Source organism: Hypanus sabinus, chromosome 4 (assembly GCF_030144855.1).
Source record: "Hypanus sabinus isolate sHypSab1 chromosome 4, sHypSab1.hap1, whole genome shotgun sequence".
Lineage (NCBI taxonomy): Eukaryota > Metazoa > Chordata > Chondrichthyes > Myliobatiformes > Dasyatidae > Hypanus > Hypanus sabinus.
In genome coordinates this window covers 180,504,889-180,532,782 of record NC_082709.1, presented here as the reverse complement: position 1 = coordinate 180,532,782, position 27,894 = coordinate 180,504,889, and the positions used below count along the sequence as shown (strand labels likewise).

Sequence of the window (27,894 nt, the reverse complement as noted above, 5' to 3'; positions counted from 1 at the left end):
AAAACCCATAGGATGAATAGCTTTTTAATTCCCTCCTTCTCTCATGTTCTGCTAATTAAATCTGAACTTTATTGTCCATCCTGTAAGAAAGGTTACTCATACTGGCCAATGTTTAAAAGTACTCTGCTCGGGGGGGGGGGGGGGAGGAAAATTGTAATAATAATGTGTTACTTCCACCCTTATTTAAATATCCGCTCTCTCACTGAGTTTATTAGGACGCAGTACAGTGTTACATGCTTCCTCCTCTGCCCTCTGCAATTTTACTCACTTCCAAGCTGGTATCGAAAACACTTCTTAACTGTTACTGTCCAACCATACAGGGTCTTGCACCAAGGTAAAACGGAAACAAAGACTTTAGGCAGCCTGTCTTTGGAATCAATAATGAGTTTTGTCGGTTACCTGTCACTGGAATGGAAGGGAGGTGAGTATTAACAGGAAGCTAACACTCAGTGGACTCTTTATTGGGTATCTCCTGTACTTAATAAAGTGGCCATTGAGTGTCTGTTTGTGATCTTCTTCTGTTGTAGCCCATCCACCATGAGCTTCGATGTGTTTTGCATTCAGAGATGCTCTCCTGCACACCCCTGTTGAGTTATTTGAGTGACTGTCACCTTCCTGTCAGCTTGAACCAGTCTGGCCATTCTTCCTCTGATCTCTCTCATTAACAAGGGGTTTTGGCCAACACATCTGCTGCTCACTGGGTGTTTCTTTTGTTTTTCTCACCATTCTCTCTGAACCCTGGAGACTGTTGTACATGAAAATCCCAGGTGATCAGAAGTCTCTGAGATACTCAAACCAGCCTATCTGGCACCAACAATCATTCCACGGTAAAGTCACTTAGGTTACAGTTCTTCCCCATTGTGATGTTTGCTCTGAACGACAACTGAACCTCTTGACCATGTCTGCATGCTTTGCGGCATTGAGATGCTACCACATGATTGGCTGATTAGATATTTGTATTAACGAGCAAAATACAGGTGTATCTAATAAAGTGGCCACTGAGTGTAAGGTACACTAGATGACATTTTTGATTTGTATGTGTACAAATGGTGATAAGTCTAAGATCAGGTTCAGGTTTATCACATACAGACAGTGAGATGGATCTGGGCCGTACCTTCCAAATATCCAGACCTGATTTGCGCTACCTTACTTTCCCTTTTCTATTTTCTAATTATGATTTATAATTTAAGTTTTTATTATGTTTACTTCGATTTGTACCCCAGGGAGCGCGAAGCGCAGAATCAAATATCGCTGTGATGATTGTACGCTCTGGTATCAATTGTTTGGTGACAATAAAGTAAAGTAAAATGCATTGTTGGCGTTAACAACCAACACATCCTGAGGATGTGCTGTGGACAGCCTGCCAGTGTCACCACGTCTTCCAGCATCAGCGTAGATGCCCTTTGGTCTACCCAAATCCTCCAGCACCTTGAGACGTCTGTAGAGGAATGCTGCTGACTGACACATTCCAGGCTGTGGGAGCGCATGCTGATCAACGCACTGAAACTTGGTGCTGCTACCACAAGATGCTCATTGGCAAGTGTAGAGATCCCCCTCTACCAGAAGCCCCTCAATTATTATTGTATTATGTACCACCCCAGAATGCCCATGAGTAGCAGCAGTGATACTGAAGTGTAGGAATGTAACGGAGCAGTGCAGAAAGCATTGACTACGAATGTAAAGGATGAAAAGATATTGCACAGTTTATTCCTGGAAGTAATTTTTTTTAATTATAAATGGTTTATTTTGATCTGAAAATAACATAGCAAGTCCCACATGATCTTTTTGTTTTGCTCTTAACCACTTGTGATGTCCTTTGAATGATCTTATAAGCGACACAGATAAAATGCCAGAGGAACTCAGCAGGCCAGGCAGCGTCTATGGAAAAGAATGAACAGTCGACGTTTCATCCTGATAAAGGGTCCCAGCCTGAAAACATTGACTGTTTCCCCATTTCCAGTGATGCAGCCTGGCCCGGTGAGTTCCTCCAGCATTTTGTGTGTCTTGCTTGGATTTTCTCATTCTGAGTGATCATATAAATTGGGATTTGGCATGAAAGTATAACAACAATAGCTATCCTCCCTGTAAAGCAACGTGTTGATTTTAAAACTCTCCTCCCCCCTCTTAAGTCCCCCCAATCTCAGTACTCCAGACAACCTCACAACATATCTGACTTTTCCTACTTCTGGCCTTTAATAGACTCATTCCACTGATCAATCATGGTTCATTTGTATGTTGTGTCTGTTTGGGGTAGCTCCTGCTTCAATAACAGAATCAGAATCAGGTTTATTATCACTGGCATGTGACGTGAAATTTATTAACTTAGCAGCAGCAGCAGTTCAATGCAATACATAATCTAGCAGAGAGAGAAAAAATAAAACAATAATAAACAAGTAAATCAGTTACGTATATTGAATAGATTTTTTAAAACGTGCAAAAACAGAAATACTGTATATTTAAAAATAAAAGTGAGGTAGTGTCCAAAGCTTCAATGTCCACTTAGGAAACGGATGGCAGAGGGGAAGAAGCTGTTCCTGAATCGCTGAGTGTGTGCCTTCAGGCTTCTGCACCTCCTTCCTAATGGTAGCAGTAAGAAAATGTAAATATCAGATTGGTGATGCATATTGAGTAATATATGTTGATGTAGTTATAAAGAAGACAAGACAGTGACTATACTTCATTAGGAGTTTAAAGAGATTTGGTGTGTCAACAAAAACACTCAAAAACTTCTATAGATGTGCCATGGAGAGCATTCTGACAGGCTGCATCACTGTTCGGTATGGGGGGGGGGTGGGGAGCGGCTACTGCACAGGACTGGAAGAAGCTGCAGAAGGTTGTAAATGTAGTCATCTCCATCTTGTGGTACTAAAAGTACCACAGACATTTTCATCAGCGGTGTTTCAGAAAGGCAGCGTCCATAACTAATGACCCCCAGCACCCAAGGCCTCCCCTCTTCTCACTGTAACCACAGGTAGCTTGATAGAGGTGTACAAGATGGTAAGAGACTACATTTGATTGGACAGCCAGAGACTTTTTCCCGGGGTGGCAATGGCTAATATGAGAGGCCATTATTTAAAGGTGATTTGAAGAAAGTATAGAGGAGTTGTCAGAGGAAGCTGTTTTACACAGAGTGGTGGGAGGGTATGTGGAATGCACAGTCAGGGGTGCTGATGGGCAGATGCATTAGGGACATTTAAGAGGCTCTTAGGCGCATGGACGTAAGAAAAATGTCAGGCTATGAGAGAGGGAAGGCTTAAATTGACCTTGGTGTAGTTTAAAATGTTGGCGCAACATTGTGGGCTGAAGGGCCTGTATTGTGTTGTAATGTTCTATGTTTTATGTGATAGAATATTGAAGCAAGATGGAGCCAGAGTGCAGCAATTCGCTGCAAGCTTCTCACGACTGATAGACTCACTACTTCCATTGTAATAGTGTACATCCCAAAAGATGGAGCTGAAGAGGTTGTGGAGGCTTCAGTAGTGATCTTTCAAGAATCTCTAGATTCCAGAAGACTGGAAAATTGCAAATGTCATTCCACTCTTTGGGTAGGGAGAGAGGCACAAGGAAGGAAATTATAGACCAGTTAGTCTGACCTCGGTGGTTGGGAAGATGTTGGAGTTGATTATTATGGAAGAGGTCTCAGGGTACTTGGAGGCACATGATAAAATAGTCAGTAATCAGCATGGTTTCCTCAAGAAAAATCTTGCTTGATGAATCTGTTGGAATTCCTTGAAGAAACAGGATCGACAAGGGAAAATCGGTTGATGTTGTGTACATAGATTTTCAGAAGGCTTTTGACAAGGTGCCACACCATGAGATGTAGCAGCAGAATTAGGCCATATGGCCCATTGAGTCTGCTCCACCCTTTCATCATGGCTGATCCAATTTTCCTCTTGGCCCCAATCTCCTGCCTTCTCCCTTAACAAGCTATGAGCCCATGGTATTACAGGAAATATTCCAGCATGGATAAAACAGTGGTTGACTGGCAGGAGGCCAAGGGTGGGAGTAAAGGGAGCCCTTTCAAGTTGGCTGCTGGTGACCAGTGGTGTTCCTTAGGGGTATGTGTTGGGACCAATTCTTTTTATGGTATATGTCAATGATTTGGATGATGGAATTGATGGCTTTGTTGCAAAGTTTGCAGACGATATGAAGAAAGGTGGAAGGGCAGGTAGTTTTGAGGAAATAGTGAGGCTACAGAAAGACTTGGACAGGTTAGGAGAAGGGTCAAAGAAATGGCAGATCGAATACAGTGTTAGGAAGTGTATTGTCATGCACTTTGGTAGAGGAAATAAAAAGATTGACTATTTTCTAAATGGAGAGAAAATACAAAAAAACTGAGGTACAAAGGGACTTGCGAGCTTTTGTGCAGGATTCCCTGAAGGTTAATTTGTAAGTTGAGTCTGTGGTGAGGAAGACAAATGCAATGTTAGCATTCATTTCAAGAGAACTAGAATATAAAAGCAAGGATGTAATGTTTTGACTTTATAACACATTAGTGAGGCCTTACTTGGAGTATTGTGAGCAGTTTTGTGTCCCTTATCTTAGAAAGGATCTGCTGAAACTGAAGAAGATTCAAAGGAAATTCATGAAAATGATTCCAGGATTGAAAGTCTTGTTATATGAATAGTGTTTGGCTCTGGGTCTGTATTCACTAGAAGTCTAAAGAATGAGGGGTGACATCATTGAAACCTATTGAATGGTGAAAAGCCTTGATAAATAAAATTTACTTTGACTTTGATCATCTGTATTTGGTCTGTTCACTTACCTTTAATAAAAACAGAATGTTAGAAATAGTCAGCAGATGAGGCAGCATCTGTGGAGAGGGAAACTGAGTAACTGCAGTCCTGATGCAGGGTCTCGACTCAAAGTATCAAATATCCTTTTGCCTCCTTCGATGCTGCCTGACCACTGATTTTCTCTGACAGCATGTTCAGAGACCTTGCATGTATCTTATACATAAGTCACTGAATGCCTTTGTGCTGGTGTTAAGAAACAACTAAGCATTCATACTCGTAACCCATAGCTTCTGATTCCCCCTTCAGACCAAAAACCTCTTTTTCACCCACTTACAATAACAGCAAATATTAATTTGCCTTTCCAACTATTTGTTGAACTGAATAATTAATTTTTTCATTATGTTAAGTCCCTTTCAGACAGTATTTTCCTCCTCTTAATTATATCCTCTTTGACTATTTCTGTGCAGATAACTGCATTTCCAACATTGTCCCTCCCCCCATTCACCAATTAAACAATTTGCCAATATTTTAAAAATCAGACCCTTAATCTTAGAGGCATGGGAGCATAGCACAATGCTTTACAGTGCCAGCTGTAAGATCAGTGTTCAACACCCACCACTGCCTGTAAGGAGTTTGTGTGTTGTGCCTATTACCACGTATGTTTCCTCCCATACTCCAAAGACAAAGTTGGTGTTGGTGAGTTGTGGGCACGCCATGTTGGCGCCCAGCACAATCCTCGCGGATTTGTTTTAATTTAAGCAACCATTTTACTGTTCATTTCAATGTACATGTGACAAATAAGCTCATCTTTATCTTTAATTTTTAAATGATATGTTGAATCACAGAATCGTACAGCATAGAAGTGCAGAGGCCCTTTTGGCACACTTCGTCCATGCGAGCTATGATGCCTGTCTGTGCTAATCCTATTTGTTGACATTCCATCTATGTCTCTTGCCCTCCCTCTGTGCTTTTCCTATCTTTACCCATCCAAATGTCTTTCAACTACATCTCCCCCCACCGCCTCCTCCGCCAATTCATACCAGGTAGCCCCCACCGTTTGTGTGGAAGAATTTGGCTCCCCAAGAGAGGATTTTTGCAAAAGGATTTCAGTTGAAAAGTAAAAGATGTCTAAATATGATTATGCAGGGACTTGTTGAGGCAATGCCTGGAGTATTATAATGGCAAGTAGATCCCGATTTCCTTAAAGTGGATGTATTGCCACTCTAGTTATTGAGTTACCTTAAGTTATTGAGTTAACTTAAAATGGAGGGAGATCTATTTCTAGATAGCGCGCACAAAATGCTGGAAGAACTCAGTAAGACAGGCAGCATCTATGGAAAGGAATGAAGAAATAGTGCATCATGATAGGGTAGTGGTTAGCATGACACTACTATAGCTTGGGCCATCAGAGTTCAGAGTTCAATTCCGATGCCATCTGTAAGACATTTATACATCCTTTCCATGACCATGTAGGTTTCCTCCGGGTGCTCCAGTTTCTTCTCGTGTTCCAAAGGCGCACCGATCAGCAGGTTAATTGGCCATTGTAATTTGTCCTGTAACTAGAGCTAGTGTTAAATCAGGGTATGCTGCACGCCGCAGCTCATTGAGCTGGGAGGTCCAGTTCCGCGCTGTAACTCTAAGTAAAGAGTCAACATTTTGGGCTGAGAACCTTGGATATTGAGATCACTTTAAATTAAAAATGTGAGTATGTGAGCATGAGGTGGTATGGGAGGGTGGGGAGGTCGAGAATATAGGAAGAAGGAAGATGAGGTTGCAGAATGGGACTGAAAGACAGAAGGCTCAGCCGAAACATCGACTCTTTATCCTTTCCAGAGATGCTGCCTGACCTGCTGTCAGGCAAGTACAGGAGCCTGAAGGCACACACCCAACAATTCAGGTACAGCTTCTTCCCATCCGCCATCGGATTTCTGAATGGACATTGAACCCATGAACTATACCTCATGACTTCCCCCCCCTCTTTTTGCATTATTTATTTAATTTAACTTTTATATATAAATAAATTACCGTTATTTATTATGAATTGCAATGTACTGCTGCTACATAACAACAAATTTCATGATTTTGATTCTGCAGGTCAGTTCCTCCATCTCCTTGTGTGTGTTACTCTGGATTGTCAGCATCTACAGAAACTCTTGTGTTTATCAATTTCTAAATATTAAGGCAACCAAGGGTTGTAGAAATGAGACTGGAATGTTGAGTTAAGATGGAAGATCAGCCATGATTTTAGAGCAGAGGTCAAGGGTTTTACTGGTTGACTTGTGAAAAATTATTTGATTCAGCAAGTTCACCAATTGACCGCTTAAGAAGTTCACTGCATTTGCTTCGGCCTTTGAATCTTTGATTTCCTGCTTATTATCCAATATTTTCCCAACATCTTGCATCATTTGCAAAAGCCATTGCCCCACATTAAGTTCTGATATCAATGTTTCAGATCAAAACACTGCAGTTTCCTTCCTCCCACAGATGCTCCTTGATATGTTAGATTCCCTCCAGCAGATTAGGTGATGCTCCAAATTCCAGCGCCTAGTCTCTTGTGTCTCCATGACAAATATGTAACTGTGACTACATAGTTTAGCCACCAGAGGGTGCAGAGGATGGTAAATCGTAGTTGTGTGGTAGGCAGTGGGATTTTCAGAAATGAAATGTATTGAGATCACCTAACTTATATTGGGTTTGAGAATATGAGGCTGCACTGGAAGGAAAATGAAAATATAGCAACAGGGACAAGATGGCAGAAGGTGAGGGACTGTTTCTAAAGGTGACGTATGGGCCAGTTTGGTAGTGTTGTAAGTCCTAATGATGATAATCTTAAGGCAATATCAGAATTGCATCAAGGGTACTTTATTACGGACCAACTAGGACTAATATAGTGTTTATATATTGCATTTTTTTCTATTTTGTCTGAATTGGTCCCTTAAAGGAAGCATAGCTTCTTTCAAAGTTCAAAGTAAATTTATTATCAAAGTACAAATGTGTCACAATATACTACCCTGAGATTCATTTTCTCACTGGCAGTTAGAGGAAAATAAAGAAATACAGTAGAATATATGAAAAACTATAAATAACAAAGGCTGACAAACAACTTATGTGCAAAAGAAGACAAATTGTACAAATAAAAAAAATTCTGAGCACATGAGTTGTAGAGTCCTTGAAAGTGAGTCTGTCGGCTGTGGATTCAGTTCAGAGTTGAGGTGAGTGAAGTTCTTTTGTCTGAATTTGTTGGTTAAAGGAAGCATGGCTTCCTTGCTATGTCACATGAGTTTTAGGATGCTTCCATTCAGATGACAATGTGCTTGGTCACAACAGCCTCTCTGGGTCCAACAAAGTGTAATTGTTCATTCTTTTTGCAATCGCAAGTCACTGCTGCATATTGAGAACATCAAGGGCTGAAAGTCTGTCCCACTGGTGAGCTGATTGAACGTGGTAGAGCTGGACTTGTGTAATATGTTGATGCTCAAGGAGGAAGGCATCAATGGTGATGTGCAGTCCCACAAACAGTGCATGTAATTGTCCGAGGCGTTGATCGTGTGATTGCAAGACCCTGTTGGACATGGGTAATTTGCAAGTCTGGTTCCTTGTTGAGACTGGTGGTGGGGAAGCTGCATGACCTCGGTTGTTGTGCGGACCAGCCCCTCGTGCTGCGGGGTTGCCTGTTGCAGTCACCCATGGGAGAGAGCCGGAGCCTGTGCCAGGTTGGGAGCTGACCTCCCCTCAATGGTGCCCTCATGGGAAAACAAGCTGGATTGTGTTTGTTTGTGGCTGCAGTGGTACGTAACAGGGACTGCTGTGTGCTTGTTCTTGTAGAAGTGTGGCTCTAGGACAACATCCATGGACCATCAATCAGGGACTTGGGCCATATTTTTATATTGTTTTGTGACCATGTTTTTCTGCTATCATAACTATAAGTGCTGTGTGTGACTGGTGTTCCTGAGGTTTGCACCTTGGCCCCAGAGGAACACTGTTTCGTTCATCTGTCTACACATGAATGGTTGAAGGACAATTAAACATTATTATGAAATTGAAAAAATGCTAATTCTGCCTTTGCTTCATTGGCTGTAAATGTCCTCATTTGGCCGCCTCCCATTCAGTGACAATCAGAATTTATGATGCATTAACTATTCTACTGGTTGTAAAATATGGTACATGGATTACAGAAAAAGTATGGTACTGAAACAGGCCCATTAGCCATGATCTATCAAAGACATCGAGCAGCAGTGCCTCAAAAAGGAAGCATCCATTATTAAGGGTCTCCATCTTCCCAGGACATGCCCTCTTCTTGCTGCTACCATCAGGGAGGAGGTACAGAAGTCTGAAGGCACACACTCAACGATTCAGGAATAGCTTTTTCCCCTCTGCCATCTGATTTCTGAATGGACATTAAACCCATGATGACTACTTTTTTTATTATTTCTGTTTTTGCACCATTTTTAATTTATCTATTTAATGTACATATATACCTACTGTAATTCACTTATTTATTTTTCTTTCTATATTATCATCTATTACATTGTCCTGCTGCCGCAAGTTTAACAGGTTTCACGACACATGCCGGTGATATTAAACCTGACTGATTCTGATATTTCACTACACTCAGACCCCGCTCAATGCTGAGGCGTGTCCCCAGAGGTGAAGCGCTATGTCAAGCAGTGCTAGGCGGGGTCACTACAACATTAGGTAAATGGACGTGTGCGTAATTTTTAAAAACTCTAATCCAAGATACATGGTCTTTTGTTTTATGTATACAAGTAATTCACGGAGTAACAAACACACAAATAGGCCTAGCCTCTACATCAGTACTGCAGCAGCACCGGAGGGAAGCAGGTGGTGGTATTACCTGCCAGTTTAGGGGAATATTTTGGTGTGTTTGGTCGTCTACCCCTACATTTAGTCTATTTTCCACTTTTTCAAGCAAGTGGCTTCCTGAACAAGTCACCTTCATTAGTGATAACTTTGAGGTTATCCTCGCAGAACCTTTCTATCTTGTCTGCATATTTTATAATTGTTCCGATCGTCGATGTAGCAAATTTCAAAGAGGCGCCAACTTTAGCCTGATGCTCACCAGCTTCCAAATCCCGCATCAGCTGCAGTTTCACATCCGTGCTGATGCCTTCCCCAGTCATCTTAGACACTCTCCCCTCGCTGGAAGTTACAGGCCATTTTCCAGACATTCTGGTTAAGTTGGTGAAGGGAGCAAGAATGTTTACACCTGCGGGCGAGCCGGAGCGTGAACTAATACATGATTGGCTGTGAGTGGTGCAGAGCGTATGTAAGGCACTCTCATTGGCTGATTGAATATTTAGTATAACGGCGGCTGTTCTTGAGAAGTTTTAAGTGTTGCTTAGAATTAATTTTTGTCATTTTTTAAAAAATTTCAATAAAGAACTGAATAACTGTTTTGTAACCAATCTGTGCTATGCGGGGTAGTGCTATATGGGGTCTGAGTGTAAACTAATTAAGTTAATGACACCTAATTAAACAAATCCCTTCACTTGCACATGGTCCATCTCCCTTCATTCTCTGCGTATTCACGCACCTATGGAAGAGCCCTTTAAATCTATCTTTGCTGCCTCCATTACCACCCTGTTAGTGGTTTCCAGCCACTCACCACTCTATGTGCGAACAAAACTTGCTCTACACACTGGAGATCTGAAGGATCACACTCAAAGCACCTGACGAGAAACTCGGCAGGTCAGGGGAGGAATAAGTGCTTTGGGCTGAGGGTTTGTACATTCCCCAATGACCTCCAGGTGCTTCGGTTTCCTCCCACATTCCAAAGACGTACCAGTTAGGATTAGTAAATTGTTAGCACTGGAAGTGTGGCAACCCTAGTGGGCTCCCTTAGCAAATCCTTGGACTGTGTTAGTCCTTGACGCAAATGATACATTTCACTGAATGTTTTGGAGTTACATGTGATAAATAAAGCTACTCTTTAAATGATATAGGAGCAGAATTAGGCTCATCGAGTCTACTCCACTTTTTCATCATAGCTAATCCAATGTTCCTCTCAGCCCCAATCTCCTGCCTTCTCCTCGTATCCTTCACCTCCTGACCAAACAAAAATCTATCAACATTTGTCCTAAATAGCCTCCACAGCACCTGTGGCAAAGAATTCCACAGATTCACCATTCTCTGGCTGAAGAAATCCCTCCTCTTTTCTGTTCTAAAAGGACATCACTCTGTTCTAAGGATGCATCATCTGGTCTTCGATTCACCCACCACAGGAAACATCCTCTCCACATCTGCTCTGTCAAGGCTCTACCATTGGATAGGTATCAATGAGCTCATCCCTCATTCTTCTGAATTCCAGTGAATACAGGCCCAGAGCCATCAAACACTCTTCATATGACAAGCCTTTCAATCCTGGAATCATTTTTGTGAACCCTCTCCAGTTTCAGCACATCCTTTCTAAAATAAAGGGCCCAAAACTGCTCACAGTACTCTTAAGTGAGGCCTCACCAGTGCTTTATAAAGCCTCAATGTTACATCCTTGCTTTTATATTCTAGTCCTCTTGAAATGAAGCTAACATCACATTTGCCTTCCTCTTCACAGACAACTGGCAAATCAACTTTTAGGGAATCCTGCACAAAGATTCCCAAGTCCTTCTGCGCCTCAGATTTGTTTTTTCTCTTCATTTAGAAAATAGTCTACCCTTTCATTTCTTCTACCAAAGTACATGACCATACACTTCCCGACACTGTATTCCATCTGCTATTTCTTTGCCTCTTCTCCTAATCTGTCTCAGTCCTTCTGTAGCCTCTCTACTTCCTCAAAACTACTTATGCCTCGGCCTATTTTCATACCGTCTGCAAATCCTTGCGCAGCAGAAGAAGCACACTGCTTCTCCAACTACCTGCTACCCACTTCCTTCCCCTTCAGCAAGAGAGTCTGCAACTCTTCCAGCAACTAATGTCAAACTATCACTGTCGGTGCCTTTCAGTTCTAATTAAGATCAGGCCTTTATAGCTGATGTGTGACTGAATCCAGTCATCATAAATTGCTGACAGGAACTAAAACAGCTTTAAAAATTGAATTTAAAAGGTGATGACAATTAAGAAAATACAGATTATCTATTTACTAAGAAATTGCGGAAATCTCACTCGTATCTCATTTGTCAAATCCTTTCATCCCCTGAGAGTAGGAGTAAGGGTCATTAATCAAGTTTATTCTAAAATAGAAATAGATTTATTATCATTGACTTATGACGTGAAGCTTATTGTATGCAGCAGCATCACAGAGCAAAGAAACAAAGACTGTTCATTTGTTCGGTCATTCAGTACCTTGTCATGTCCCATGACTGTGATTATTCTTGGCAAATTTTTCTGTCAGTGGTCTGCCATTGCTGCCTTCTGAGCAGTGTCTTTACATGATGGGTGACCCCAGCCATTATCAATACTCTTCAGAGATCGTCAGCCTGGTGTCAGTGGTTGCATCACCAGGACTTGTGATGTGCACCAGCTGCTTGTACGACCATCCACCGCCTGCTCCCACAGCTTCACATGACCCTGATCGGGGGGGACACTGTCCCCAAGGGTGACCTGGAAGCTAGCAGAGGGAAGGAGCACCTGACACCTCTTTTGGTAGAGACGTATCTCCACCCCGCCACACAAAAAAATTATAATTTAGAAAATAAATAAACGTTGTAAATAGAAAGAATAACAAGGTAGTGTTGGAGAAGCATTCAGAAATTTGATGATGGAGGGGAAGAAGCAACTCCTGAACTACTAGGTGTGGGTCTCCAGGCTCCTGTAGCTCTTCCCTGATGGTAGTAACAAAAGGGCATGTACCGGATGGTGATGGCCCTCTAGTGATGAATGTTGCCTTTGTGGGGCAGCACCTCTGGAAGATGACCTTGATGGTGAGAACACTTGTACCCATGATGCAGCAGCTCAGTCTACACGCCTCTTGCAGTTCTGTGCAGGGAAACCTCCGTCTCTGCACCCAGTGACCCGTTGATCTCTGTCTCGAGGCCGATGTTAGGCTGTCTTTAAAGAAAGTAAACCCTCACATGGTGGAAGGTCCCAATGGAGTACCTGGTAAGGCTCTGAAAATTTGTGCCAACCAACTGGCGGGAGTATTCAAGGACATTTTCAACCTCTCACTGCTATGGGCAGAAGTTCCCACTTCAAAAAGGCAACAATTATACCATTGCCTAAGAAGAGTAATGTGAGCTTAATGACTATTGCCTGGTAGCACTCTCATCAACAGTGATGAAATGCTTTGAGAGGTTGGTCATGATTAGACTGAACTCCTGCCTCAGCAAGGACCTGGACCCACTGCAATTTGCCTATCACCACAGTAGGTCAACGGCAGACACAATCTCAATGGCTCTTCACATGGCCTTGGACCACCTGGACAACACAAACACCTATGTCAGGATGCTGCTCATCAACTATAGCTTAGCATTTAACACCATCATTCCACAATCCTGATTGAGAAGTTACAGAATCTAGTGGAGTGCCACAATGATCGGTACTGAATCCATTTTTGTTTGTCACTTATATCAATGACATGGATTATAATGTGGTAAACTGGATTAGCAAATTTGCAGATGACACCAAGATTGGGGGTGTAGTGGACAGCAAGGAAGATGACCAAAGCTTGCAGTGGGATCTGGACCTGCTGGAAAAATGAACTGAAAAATGGCAGATGGGATTTAATACAAACAAGTGTGAGGTGTTACACTTTGGTGGGACCAGCCAGGGTAGGTCTTAAATTGGGCAGTGTGAAGTGTGGTAGAGCAAAGGGATCTGGCAACACAGGGTCTAAAAGTGTTTGGCACATTGACTGTCATAAATCAAACTACTGAGTACAGGAGATGGGATGTTATTAAGAAGTTCGTGAGGCCTACATACAAGAAAGATGTAAATAAGGCTGAAAGAGTACAGAGAAAATTTACAAGGATGTTGCCAAATCTGGAGGATCTGAGTTATAAGAAAAGACTAAATAGGTTAGGACTTTATTCTTTGGAACATAGAAGGTTGAGGGGAAATTTAATAGAGGTATACAAAATTATGAGGGGGAGAAACAGGATAATTGCAAGCAGGCTTTTTTCCACTGAGATTGGGTGGGACTACAACTAGAGGTCATGGGCTAAGGGTGAAAGGTGAAATTTCACTCGGAGGGTCATGAGATTGTGGAACGAGCTGCTAGCACAAGTGGTGCATGCAAGCTCGATTTCAACATTTAAGAGAAGTTTGGATAGGTACATGGATGGCAGGGGTATGGAGGGCTATGGACTAGGTGCAGGTCAGTGGGCCGAAGGGCCTGTTTCTGTGCTGTACTTTTCTATGACTCCTAAGAAAATTTATCTCAAGGTAGTATCTACATACTTTGATAATAAATTTACTTACAGTTTTAAATAAATTGAACAAATTAGACAATGAGGAAATCTGTAAAAATGTATCGAAATTAAAACATCAACCAATATTTTGATTAAAATTGCCAGATTTATAATTAGCAATGTTGATCCAGTTGTATCTGAATCTTGTGAAAACTCTTTTTCCTTTTACAGTGGCACGGTGATAGCAGGTGTGGTGTTTGGGATTGTCTTCCTCATGGGAGTAATTGCTGGCATTGCTATTTGCATCTGTATGTGCCTGAATAATGGTTGGAATGCACGTGTGGGTGTGCTGCAAGGCTCACATCTTGATACGGTCAGTCGACACAATGGTAAGCATCAGCCTGAACAATCTTTTGTTGAGTCAGGTTCTCTTTATCTATCCAATTCTTTGTAAAATCACTACCTCTCTACCTCTCCATTATAAGACAATAAGATATAGGGGCAGAATTGGGCCATTTGGCCCATCAGTTCTGTTCCACCATTTCATCATGACTGATCCAATTTTCCTCTCAGCCCCAGTGTCCTGCCTTCTCCGCATATCACTTCATGCCCTGACCAATCAAGAATCTATCAACCCGTTACTTATATTTACATAAAGACTTGGCCTCCACAGCTATCTGTAGCAGAGAATTCCACAGATTCATCACTCTCTAGCTAAAGAAATTCCTCCTCATCTCTGCTCTAAAAGAACACCCCGCTATTCTGAGGCTGTGTCCACTGGGCTTACATTCTCCCATCATAGGAAACATCTTCTCCACATCCACTCTATCAAGGCCTTTCATCATTCGATAGATTTCAATAAGGTCACTCTTCATTCTTTCGAATTCCAGTGAATAGAGCCCAGAGACATCAAACACTCTTCATTTGACAAGCCATTCAATCCAGGAATCATATTTGTGAACTTTCTTTGAACCCTTTCGGTTTCAGCACATCCTTTCTAAGAAGAGGGGCCCAAAACTGCTGACAATACTCCAAGTGAAGCCTCTCCAGTGCTTTATAAAGCCTCAGCATTACATCCATACTTTTATATTCTAGTCCCATTGAAATGATAGCTAACTTTGTATTTTCCTTCCTCAATGGAGATTTTTCTGTAATACCATGGGTTCTTAACTTAAGTAGCCTCATGTATGTCACCTTGTCAAAGGCCTTCTGAAAACCCAAGTACACAACATCAACCGATTCTCCTTTGTCTATCTATTCCAAAGGATTCGACAGGCAAACTTTCCCCATTATTTTATGTGCCTGTGAGTAACCTGAGAACTTATCCTTAATAATCGACTCTAACATCTTACCACTCATGGAGGTCAGGCTACCTAGTCTATAGATTCCTGTCTTCTGCCTCTCTCCCTTCCTGAAGAGTGGAGTGATATTTGCAATATTCCAGTCTTCCAGAACCATTCCAAGATCTAGTGATGCTTGAAAGATCATTACTAGAGCCTCCACAATCTCTTCATCTACCTCTTTCAGAACCTTGGATGTACACCATCTGCTCCAAACAACACATGCAAAATGCTGGTGGAACACAGCAGGCCAGGCAGCATCTATAGGGAGAAGCACTGTTGACGTTTCGGGCCGAGACCCTTCGTCCTGATCTATAAGCATCGTCCTTATAGATGCTGCCTGGCCTGCTGTGTTCCACCAGCACTTTGTGTGTGTTGTTTGAATTTCCAGCATCTGCAGATTTCGTTGTGTTTACCATCTGCTCCAGGTGACTTATCTACCTTCAGACCTTTCAGTTTCCCAAGAACCCTTTCTCTAGTACTGATAACTTCACACTCTTCACGACCCCTGACACTTGGAACTTCCAACATAATGCTAGTGTCCTCCACAGTGAAGACTGATGCAAAGTACTTATTCAATTTGTCTGCCATTTCCTTGTTCCCCATTACTACCTCTCCAGCACTATTTTCCTATGGTCTGATGTCCACCCTCACTCCTCTTTCCACTTCATGTATCTGAAGAAACTTTTGGTATCCTTTTTAATACTGTTGGCTAGCTTACTTTTGTATTCCATCTCTACCTTCTTAATGACTTTTTTAGTTACATTCTGTTGGTTTTTAAAAGCTTCCCAAATCTCTAACATCCCACCATTCCCATTATTCCCTTTATCTTTTTTGGAATGTAGAGTGGGCTCCACCAGCTTAGAGTCATAGAACACTATAGCACAGACACAGACCATTCAGCCCATCTGGTCTGTGTCAAGCTATTATTCTGCCTAGTCCCATCAACCTGCATTCGGACCATCACGCTCCGCACCCCTCCAATCTGTCTACCTATCTAAACTTCTCTTAAATGTTGAAATCATACTTGCATCCAGCACTTCTGTTGGTAGCTCACTTCACACCCTCACCACCCTCTGAGTTTTCCCTCATGTTCCTCTTGAACATTTCACCTTCCACCCTTAACCCACAACCTCTAGTTCTAGTCTCACCCAACCTGAATGGGAAAGCCTATCTATAATGCCCACAGTTTTGCATACTTGTATATAATCTCCCCTCTTTCTCCTACACCTTAGATTATCTTCTGTTGTCTTCATATCAGCTGATTCTACAACAATGCAACCTTTAATTAACCTACAACAGAGGTAGAGGGGACCCCAGTCATAAAAAGGTCTCCAAACCATGGTGTGATTACCTATTGATCCGAAACTATAGATTTCTGGAAGAGAGCTACCTATTTCTGTCTGTTCAGAAGACCACCTTTCCGATACCTTCCTAAATTGGCTTGTTATTGGCACATGTATTGAGGTACAGTGAAAATGTACTTTGCATATCAACTACATAGATCAATTCATTAAAACAGTTCATCGACGTGGTCAATCTCAATGCAGAAAGTGTTACAGTTACAAGGTACAGGTAGATAATAAGGGCCATGAGCTAGACTTGAAATCAAGAATCCATCTTATCATACTAGGGGACATTGAATCAACTTTATTTATTTGTCATATAGATTTACAGGACGTTGTAAAGTCTTAAGCACATATATATAGCTAGGAGAGCTAATTTGTAAATCTGGCAGGAGCAAAGGATTTTGGGAATGGTGAGGATGGAGTGCCATAGGAGGAATGTGGGACAGGTGGCAGAGAAGGAGTACCAGGGGCGGGAGATGCACGGGTACAGACACACCCATCCCTGAGACACCAGGCAAGGTCATTTAATTCCAAAGATTTGTTTATTGATCATTACAGAATGTCTCTCTGGTGCTTCTCACTCCCTCCCCTCTCCCTTCCCCTTTTTCCAACTATGATTCCCCCCTCCCTGCCTCCTTACCACTCTCAGTCCACAGTAAAGACCCATATCAAAATCAGGTTTATCATTCTCACGTATGTCATGAAACTTGATTTTTTTTAATGACGGCAGTACAGTACAATACATACAAATTACTACAGTACTGTATAATAGTCCTAGGCACCTGAGCTATATGGTTCCTTAAGGTTGTTATAGCCGGGGGTGGTAATGGGGACAAGCTCCCACTACCTATTAAATGCTCCCAATGACATGCACCACACATAGCCTGTGATAACCAAGGCCCACTTCTTAACCTTCATGTGTGGCTTAGTTACTAAGCCCAGCAGAACCATTTCCACTGGCAGGAAAAGGGTCAAAGGTGGGTTATGGGTCACTTCAGGCAGATGGGGATCGTTAGCTGTGGTTGGCAGCTCATCTAGGAGAAGGAAATCTCTGATCTCAAACCTCCGTTGCATTGCGGCGATACCCCCTCATGGGGAAGGCTTCGGGAGTAAACCCCGAGTGAAAAATCCGGGGCTGGAGTCCCTAAGGCAGCCCTACATTGAGTTCAATGTTGACTGGCCACTCCTGCGATGCTGCTGGTACCAGACTGTATCGGTCTCTGCTGTTCCCGTGGGTTCATCAAGTGTGTGGAGAGGGCGAGCTTGCTACATAGGCAACAGCTTGCTCTCCGTATTGTACTGCCCAGGCTTGCATATCTAGACAGTAAGGACGCAACATCCATGGTCAGCTCTGACTGATGGAGGCCTCAAAAGACTTTTGCACAGTACTTAAGTACTTATGCTGTATCTATTAGGAATTTGCTGTGGTCTGTTAGCCAAACATACAACAAAAAATAACAGCATTCAACAATTATTAAGAATAAATAATTATATAACAATTGAGTTAGAGATTAAAATACAGATATGGAATAAAATGTGCATAAATACATAAATACCAGCATGTGTTTACAATGTAAACAGCATTATAAGAAGTGGTTTAAAGTGTTTTCAGTGCAGTGTTACAATGTAAACAGCATTATAAAAAGTGGTTTAAAGTGGTTTCAGTGCAGTGACTGAGGTAATAGCCTGTGATTTCATTTGAAAGCTGCTTCATGTTCTCCTTATTTTGCAATTTTTTCTCTCCCTAAGGGAAATCTGTGGGTGACCGAGTCTCGAGCAAAGAAGGTGTAAGATACTCCTTCCCTCCGCTAACTTACAAGTCACCCTTGGGCAAGGTGTAGCACCTGCTTCCCGCCCTCCCCCCAATAATCTGCTGGGCATCAGGGTGGCGATCTCTCTACCAAAGGAGGTGTAAGGCACTCCATTCCTCCACTACCCTGCAGACCACCCTTGGGCAAGTTGCAGCACCTACTTAGCCCCCAATCAGGGTCACATGAAGCCATGGGAGCAGGTAACGGATGGTCATATGAGCAGCTGGTGCACATTACAAGTCCTGGTTATGTGACCACTGATGGCAGGCAGGCAATCTCTGAAGACTATTGACAACGGCTGGGGTCACCTGTCTTGTAAAGACACTGTCTAGAAGGCGACAATGCCAAACCACCTGTGCAGAAAAATTTGCTAAGAACAATCATGGTCATAGAAAGACCATGATCATCCACGACATACAATAGGAAGCATAATGAAAGAATAGAGGATAAATCAAAGATGTGCTGATGTTGGCTGAAACATTCTTGTTTGCAACTGATGTATGGACGTTCATCTGGAACATCAACAACTTGCATTTATATAGCACCTCAGAGTTGCTCTGAGTAAGTAGAACTCCGAGAGCTGCTCATTAAAATAGGAGAACATAAAACGAGAAACTGCTGATCAAAATCACTTTTTTAATACTACCAAATAACTCTTATAAAACAGTGCAGTGTGGTGACTGAGGTAATAGATGTGGAATTGGGGTTGGATCTTATATCAGCAGGGCAGAAGCTATGTTTGAGGCTGGTGGTCTGTGCAAGGTGGGTATTGGCTGTTTTCCTGATGCAGTCAGAAGTGTAGACAGAGTCCAAGGAAGGTAGGCTGGTTTTCATTATGTCGCATTTTTCCACCCTCATGCTTTGTGCTCTACTTAAACATTTCCTTGGTTATTCATGCTGAGTCTCCAGCCTCACAGGAATATTATTAATTCAGCAGGTGAATGTTAAAAACATAATTTCATTTAAATGTGAGAATGAATTTACCACTAAAAGTGGCAGATATCAAAACTGAAAGATCATTTAAATGAAACACATATTGGGTATAATTCAAGTGAATGTTGATAGATTGTTGATCAGTAAGGGTGTCAGTAGTTATAGAGAAAAGGCAGAGAATGGAGCTGAGAGTCAATCAGCAATGTTGGATGGCGGAATTGAATCAATGGGTTGACTAACCTAATTCTGCTCCTATATCTATTGGCCTTTGGTTCTTTAAGATTGTTACAGCCAGGATTAACAATGGGTATAAGCTTCCACTACCTATTAAATACTCCCAATGACATGCATCTCAAATCGCCTTTGACATTCAAGTCCAGCTCCTGGCCTTCACATGTGGCTTAGCTACTAAGCCCAGTGGAACTGTTTCTACTTTCAGGAGAAGGAGTAAAGGCAGGTTACTGGTGCCTTAAAACCAGTTGCTGTGTGCAGATGGAGCTCATCATTGTCACAACCATGGATTTGACAACACAGCAGATACAGCAATAGCACTCATGAATATACACATTCAGCTAATTATTATTTAATTGTGATGGTATTTAACTCCATTCTTTTCATCTTTAGTGCTTGTTGAGGCTTGAGCAAAGCACAGCAACGTTTCACTGCCTGCTTGCATTTGGCCATGTCTGAGAATTTGGACTGTCAAGTCAACTGATTCTGAAGACTAGCGGTTTTCATTTTATATTTAACTATTCCTTTCAGCTACAGTGCAGGATCCATTTTCCATTTGAGCATTTTAGTTAATGGCCCTGTTTGGCCTGGCGTTTATTGTCTACTTTTCCCTCTAACTCTGTTCGCATTAAAGTCTGTGAACTATCGCACAGCTTCAGTATCTCTCGCTTCGCACTTTGGCCATACCCGAACAAAGTGACAACAAATCTCGACAAACCACTACAATGAAAAGAACAGAGTTATACCGCCACAATGAATAACTAGCTGACACATGCGCACTCACAAGCGCCATTGCCGTATCTGCTGCGCTGCCGAATCTGTGGTTGTGACGCATCAGATACGGTTGGCAGCTCATCTAAGAGAAGGAAAACTCTGATCTAAAACCTGCGCTGTCTTGTACTTATACCTACTTATGGTGAAGGCTTCAGGAGTAAGCCCCAAGGAAAATTCCAGAACTGGAGTCCCTAAGGCAATCCTATGTTGAGCTCAATGCTGACTGGCAACTCCTGCGATACTGCTGGTGCCAAACTGTATCGGTCTCTGCTGATCCTTTGGGTTGAGGGGAGAGGGACCCTGCTGCATGCCAACAGCTTGTTCTCGGTTTCCTACTGCCCTGGCTTGTATATCACATAGACAACTAGGATCAAACCTGACCAACGAAGGGTTTCATTACGGTCTGATTCAGGCTTTTAAACCGGACAGGGATTGCTGCTTACTTCCATCTACCTTTGTTCATCTTTAAATCTGTTAACTGATCAATGCAGATCTCTCACTGTCTACTTATCCATGGCCTTAATCATTTCATTAGATGTCAATTATTTCAGTGTTAATTTTCTCCATTGGATATTCATGTCTCTTATCTGCCCATGCATTTATCTTTGGAATGTTCTGTCCCTTTTGTCTCCAGTTTTCAATCTCACTTGCTCTTCATTAATTTCTTATGACAGTGTTTTATTCCTTCTGAGTCAACATCCCCTTCTATCACTGTCATTCAGTCACTTCACATTTCCAACTCTCAAGAATAAATTAGTGAATTTAGTTATTTCTAACAACTCAAACAAATAATTTGTCTAATATCTATGTGTGGTGGGATTTTTTGAGATCTATATGCAATATATCTCTACTGTTCTAGATGTCTGAAATAAAACAGAACAAATGCTTCTCCCCACTTCCCTTTTTCCATTCTCCCCTTCTCTTCTCACCTCCTATCACCTCCCTCTGCCATCACTCCTCCTTCCTTTTCTCCCATGTCTCTCTATACTCTCCTATCATATTCCATCTTCTTCAGCCCTTTACCTTTTCCACTTATCACCTCCTAGCTTCTTACTTCATTCCATTCTCTGACCCACCTATCTTCTCTTTCACCTGGTTTCACTTAGCACCTTCCAGCTGAAACTCCTCACCCTCCCTCATCTTCTTGTTCAGGTTTCCTTCCCCTTCCTTTCCAGCCCTGATCCAGCCTGCTGACTGCTTATTCCTCTCCATAGATGGTATCTGACCTGCTGAGTTCCTCCAGCATTTTGTGTGTGTTGCAATTACTGAAAAAGCTCAGCAGGTCAGGCAGCATCCCTACAGCAAGAAACAGATTTAACAATTCAGGTTGATGATCTTTTATCAAAACAAGCATTACCTCTGTTTCATAAGACGTAGAGGCAAAGGTAGGCCATTTGGCCCATTGAGTCTGCTCCACCTTTCCATCATGGCTGATTTATTGTCCCTCTCAGCCACATTGTCCTGCCCTCGCTTCATAATCTCTGATGCCCTTATTAATCAAGAACCTATCAAGCTTTGCTTTAAATATATTCAATGACTTTGCCTCTACAGACATCTGTGGCAATGAGTTCCTTAGATTCACCACTCTCTGGCTAAAGAAATTACTCCTAATCTCTGTTTAAAATGGACGTCCCTCTCTTCTGAGGATGTGTCCTCTGGTCCTAGAATCCCCCACTATAGGAAACATCCTCTCCACATCCACTCTATCTGTGTCCTCTGGTCCTAGAATCCCCCACTATAGGAAACATCCTCTCCACATCCACTCTATCTGTGTCCTCTGGTCCTAGAATCCCCCACTATAGGAAACATCCTCTCCACATCCACTCTCTCTGTGTCCTCTGGTCCTAGAATCCCCCACTATAGGAAACATCCTCTCCACATCCACTCTATCTGTGTCCTCTGGTCCTAGACTCCCCCACTATAGGAAACATCCTCTCCACATCCACTCTATCTGTGTCCTCTGGTCCTAGACTCCCCCACTATAGGAAACATCCTCTCCACATCCACCCTATCTAGGCCTTTCAATATTCAATAGGTTTCAATAAAATCCCCTCTTTCTCCTTGATCTGCTGGGTATTCCTAATACTTTCAGTTTTAGAAGACTTATTTGGTAGTATTAAAAAAGAGATTTTGACCAGCAGTTTGTCATTTTATATGTTTTCTTAAATTAACTAGCAGGTCTCAAAGTTCCACTCACTTATTCAGAGCAAATTCTTCTACAGAAGTGGTTTGCCATTGCCTTCTTCTGGGCAGTGTCTTTACAAGATGGGTGACCCAGCTGTTACCAATATACTTCAGAGATTATCAGTGGTTACATAACTAGGACTTACGATACGCACCAGCTGTTGATATGACTATCCACCACCTGCTTCTGTGGCTTCATGTGACCCTGATCGGGGGGCTAAGCAGGTGCTACACCTTGCCCAAGGGTGATCTGCAGGCTAGCGGAGAGAAAAAGTGCCTTATACCTCCTTAAGTTAGAGACATCTTCACCTCACCACCAATAGATTTTCCCTAGAGAGAAATATTATTGCAAGATAAGGGGGGAAAAAAGAAATGAATTTGAGTAACTTTCTAGTGAATTCACAGGCTACTACCTCAGTTACTGCACTGTAAACACTTTAAACCACTTTTTATAATGCTGTTTACATTGTAAATACATACTGGCATTTATATATTTATGTATATTTTATTCCATATCTGTATTTTAATCTCTAACTTTATTTTTATAGTCTTTTATTCTTTGTAATTGTTGGAAGTTATTTTTGTTGCACATCACATCCTAACCACCAAACCACAGCAAATCCCTAAATGTAAATGTATATGCAAATAAAGTTGATCCATTTGAACAATTTGAAAAGTCACATCAATTGTGACCATCTACAAGAACAAGGGAGACGAGAGAGACTGCAACAATTACCGTGGCATCTTCCTTCGGTCAGTTGCGGGATAACGCCTCGCGAAGATCATCCTTAGACGCTTGGTGTCCAACGTCAGTGACAACGTCCTTCCAGAAAGCCAGTGTGGTTTTTGAACAGGCCGTAGTACAGTGGACATGATCTTCTCACTGAGCCAGCTCCAAGAGAAATGTTGGTGGAACACAGCAGGCCAGGCAGCATCTATAAGGAAAAGTCCTGATGAAGGGTCTCGGCCCGAAACATCGACAGCGCTTCTCCTATAGATGTTGCCTGGCCTGCTGTGTTCTACCAGCATTTTGTGTGTGTTGTTGCTTGAATTTCCAGCATCTGCAGATTTCCTCGTGGTTGCTCCAAGAAAAAATGTATTGAGCGGCAGAGAAGTCTCTATGTCACATTTGTTGATCTAACCAAAGCGTTTGACACTGTTGGTAGAGATGGCCTGTGGAAGCTCCTACCAAAATTCGGTTGCCCCTCACACCTAACTAACATCATCCATCAGTTCCACGAAGGTACAGAAGGCCATATCAACATGTGTGGTGAATTGTCAGACCCATTTCCCATCGGCAACAGTGTAAAACAGGGTTGTGTTTTGGCTCCTACTCTGTTTGGACTATTCTTCGCTGCTGTTCTTCAGGATGCCACATCAGACCTGAAGTCAGGGATCTTCCTACAAGCGAGGGTTGATGGCGGGCTCCTCAACCTCGCAAGGCTGAAAGCAAAAACGAAATTCAGGGACATTGTGGCGCATGAACTACAGTTTGCTGATGACTGTGCATTGGTTGCCCACTCTCTCGAAAACTTACAGGAGATTACCAATCGCTTTACCAATGCAGCCAAAAGCTTTGGACTGACAGTCAGCCTGAAAAAGACGTAAGTTTTGTACCAACCAGCTCCTGGCTCAAGCTACGAAGAACCAACTGTCCTCATTGATGACACTCTTCTCAATGCTGTCAACAAGTTTTACTGCCTGGGCAGCATAATAACATCCTCAGCTTCTCTGAATGTAGAGATTGAGTCAAGAACCAGAAAAGTCTGCTTTGCCTTTGGTCAGCTGAAAGATCGAGTTTGGTCACAGAACATCAGGTTGGCCACCAAGTGCAAGGTATACAGGATCGTTGTCATATCAGCCTTGCTATACGGATGTGAAACGTGGTGCCCATATCAGAGTCACTTACACCTGCTTGACCAGCTGCAGCAGCGTCACCTGCGTTCTCTGATGAAGACAAGGTCTCCAATACTGAGGTCCTCTCTCGAGCCGGAATGCCAGCAGTTTCAACCTTGGTGATGTCAGCCCAACTGCGCTAAGCAGGACATGATGTCAGAATGCCTGACGGAAGACTGCCCAAGGACATCTTGTATGGCCAACTGTCCAGTGGTACCCGAAAACGAGGAGGCCAGCGACTACGGTGCAAGGATGTTCTGCACAGGAGCCTCAAGAAAGCTGACATTGCCCCATCAACATGAGAGGATCTGGCTCAAGATCGCTCACAGTGGAGGGACACCATCAGAAAAGGTGTGGATGCTGCTGAGAACAAGCTCATAGAGGCAACAGAGGAAAGGCACAGGAAGCACTACAAAAGAGCTTCTGCCCCTGCTGCCCCTCCAGGCTTCACTTGCCCAGTACGTGGCAAGCAGTGCCCTTCAAGGATCGGCCTGTACAGTCACTCCAGGCTGCACATATCAAACCCCACTAACTGACTGAAAGGAACCACCGTCATCCTATGGGATGGATAGTCAGAGAGAGAGACTAAGCACCTTAATTCTTACTAAGTATAATTAATGTTGCTTGTTTTTTTCTTTGATTCTTACACGTTCTCCTTGTTACCACAGAGGTTTCCGTGCGCATACACACTCACACACACACTTTCCTAGACAAGTGTTGATCTGGAGACACACTAAATAATTATCCTTTCCTTCACATGTATAAGCACACAAATATCTTTTGCGGTATCTATTTTTGAGCCTCAGCTAAGTTAGCAGAGACTAGAAACAAATTATCCTGGAACTGCCTCCTTTATTTCCAGGTAATTATCCCTTGTTTGATGATTAAGTTGCTGATACATTGTCCAAAGGTATCTGTGTGGCAGAAACATTGTGGGCAGTGGATCAAGGGTAGCTATCAGTAAGCAACTCATCAACTAATGAGCAACAGTCCCTCATATCTGACTTGGCTGTTCTGCAACCTAACTGTGTGAATACTGAATGCTGTAATTTCAAATAACTTGCTTCCCCTATATCTCTTTTATCTTTCCTCCTGATCTGCTTGGTTGCCCACTCGCCCATCCCAGTTCTCCATCACCGTTTTTGCCCCTAATCTATCCATGCTATCTGTCCATCGGCACACACAACTCCCAATGTCTCTGTCCCCCCACTATTCCTTTCTGTCCAGCCCATCTCCAATACTCGATTCCCTGATCCACTCTCCTTTCCAATCAGATCCCATCATCTGATGCCCTTTGTCGATTCCACCTATCACCTTCCAACCTCTGTGCCATCTGCCAATGCACCCCCTCTTTAGCTGGAGCTAGCTATCACCCACCAGCTCTTGCCTCACCTCTTTACACCGAATAGCCCCACCTGACTCTTTCAGTCGATCTGAAGGGTCTCGACCCAAAACGTCAACCGTCCATCCCCCTCACAGATGCAAACTGGCCCACTGAGAATCTCAAGGGTATCGCTCAAAAAAACTTCCTTGCTTCCAGCCATCTGGATAATATCAGCAACAAAAAATTCTCTCACATCACAGACGCATAAAAGATCGCTCCTTGATCACTCAGTAAGTTACAATTCATCATTGGGAAGGTTATCGAGTTCAATTTAAAATTTATCATCATTCAACCATACACGTGTATACAGCTACAAAAAGCCAACATTCTCAGGGACTAAGATGCAAAACATGGTACATATAACACATACACCACAAAATAATGTTAACAGATCATTAAAAAACTTCTGTAGATGTACAGTACTTCACTAAGTCTTAGACACATATATACTATATATATATTAATTTAATTGTAGCAAAAGAGAGAGAGAGAGAGAGAGAGCCCAAGATTTTTTACACAATACTGTATTTTCCAATGTGGAGGAGCAGTATAATACTTCCGGAGTTGTCATAAGTAATGTCTGCTGGGTGATTGCATGGTTTGTATTATGTATGCTGAATAAATATTTATTAAATCAGTTTTTATTCTTATATGTACTTGAGAGCAGACTTTTGTCTTTTAATATTGCTGTTAACTCTTTTAGGAATTCTGATCACTGCAAATTCATTTGCTTTTATATCCTGTTATGTTTTGAAACATAAAACTTGTTGAAAGAAATCAAGAGAAGCAGGTAAACTTTGTTTTTATTTTTAGCAAGGCATGCACATACGATGAGGTGGTGTGATGCTGTATGCTATTCACGTTGAGGCCCACTGTTGGTCAGGGTCAACCACAGATGTCAAGACCCAGCTGCCTACTCAAGCCAGGGCAAGCTCCCCCTCTCCACACAGCAGATAAATCCAAAGGCAGAAGCTGATACAGTTTGGCATTCTCAGTGTCATAGGAGCTGCCAGTCAGCATTGAACTCAATTTAGAGCTGCCTTAGAGAATCCTGCTCTGGATTTTTCTCTCAAGATTACTCCCAAAGCCTTTCCCATGAGTGGGTGTAGCCACAAGGCAGGAGAGGTTTGAGCTTAGAGTTTTCCTTCTCCTAGATGAGCTGCCAACCATGGCTGGCCAGCCCCATCTGTCTGAAGCGATTGGTTTTAAGGTACCAGTAGCCCACCTTTGCCCCTTCTCCTGCCAGTAGAAACAGTTCTACCGGGCTTAGTCAGAAGTAAAGGCCAGGAGATGAACTTGGTTGTTAGAGGCAATTTGAGATGAACGGCGTTGGTAGCAAGTTACTGTAGTGTGAGCCTATTCCCACTACCATCCCCAGCTATAACAACCTGAAGAAACCATTCACATCCAGTACTTTACACATATCCTGTAATGAATTATGTAAAACAACAAAGAATGCTTAATCAAACAATATGTTTGCAATATTACAGAAATATTAAATACACAACATATCTCTTTTTGCTTCTTTTCAGATTCTTCTCCTCCACCTTACAGTCACAACCAAGAGATGGAGTACACTGCAGATCCACCCCCTCCTTATACTCCCACACCTCCAGCTTCCCTGCAGTTTACCCTACCCCCACCTTACCCAGGATGCTCAAGAAAATAAAATTCTCAATCAATGTTATTAAACTCTGAGCATTGAACACTTATTGTAACTACATGGCTTTATAATAAATGAGAGAGCCTCAGGCGACAATAAGGTATGCACCATCACCCCTTTGACTTACTCTAGCTTTGTGCCTGAACGGTAATTGCATCACTGACTCTTTAAACAATTTCTTTTCCTCTGATACCATCGACCACAAAGAACAGAATTCTTATTAACGTTATTAGATTTAATACCATGGTTACATGTCCATAGTAAAATATGCGCCCTGTAATTTCTCCAAGC

General features: G+C 42.4%; 1 protein-coding gene across 2 annotated transcripts; it reads left to right on the top strand.

The window, feature by feature from the left end:
* Positions 1 to 27,609, top strand: cyyr1 (cysteine/tyrosine-rich 1). Of its 2 annotated transcripts, XM_059968936.1 has the most exons (4): positions 1 to 82; positions 321 to 421; positions 14,270 to 14,427; positions 27,473 to 27,609. In XM_059968936.1, exons 2-4 carry the CDS (start codon positions 411 to 413, stop codon positions 27,607 to 27,609), a joined length of 306 nt encoding a protein of 101 aa, XP_059824919.1. In that variant the 5' UTR covers positions 1 to 82; positions 321 to 410. The 2 variants fall into 2 exon arrangements, with proteins under 2 accessions (XP_059824919.1, XP_059824917.1); XM_059968934.1 differs by lacking the exon at positions 1 to 82 and having other exon boundaries at positions 152 to 421.
* Positions 27,610 to 27,894: the final 285 nt, after the last annotated feature.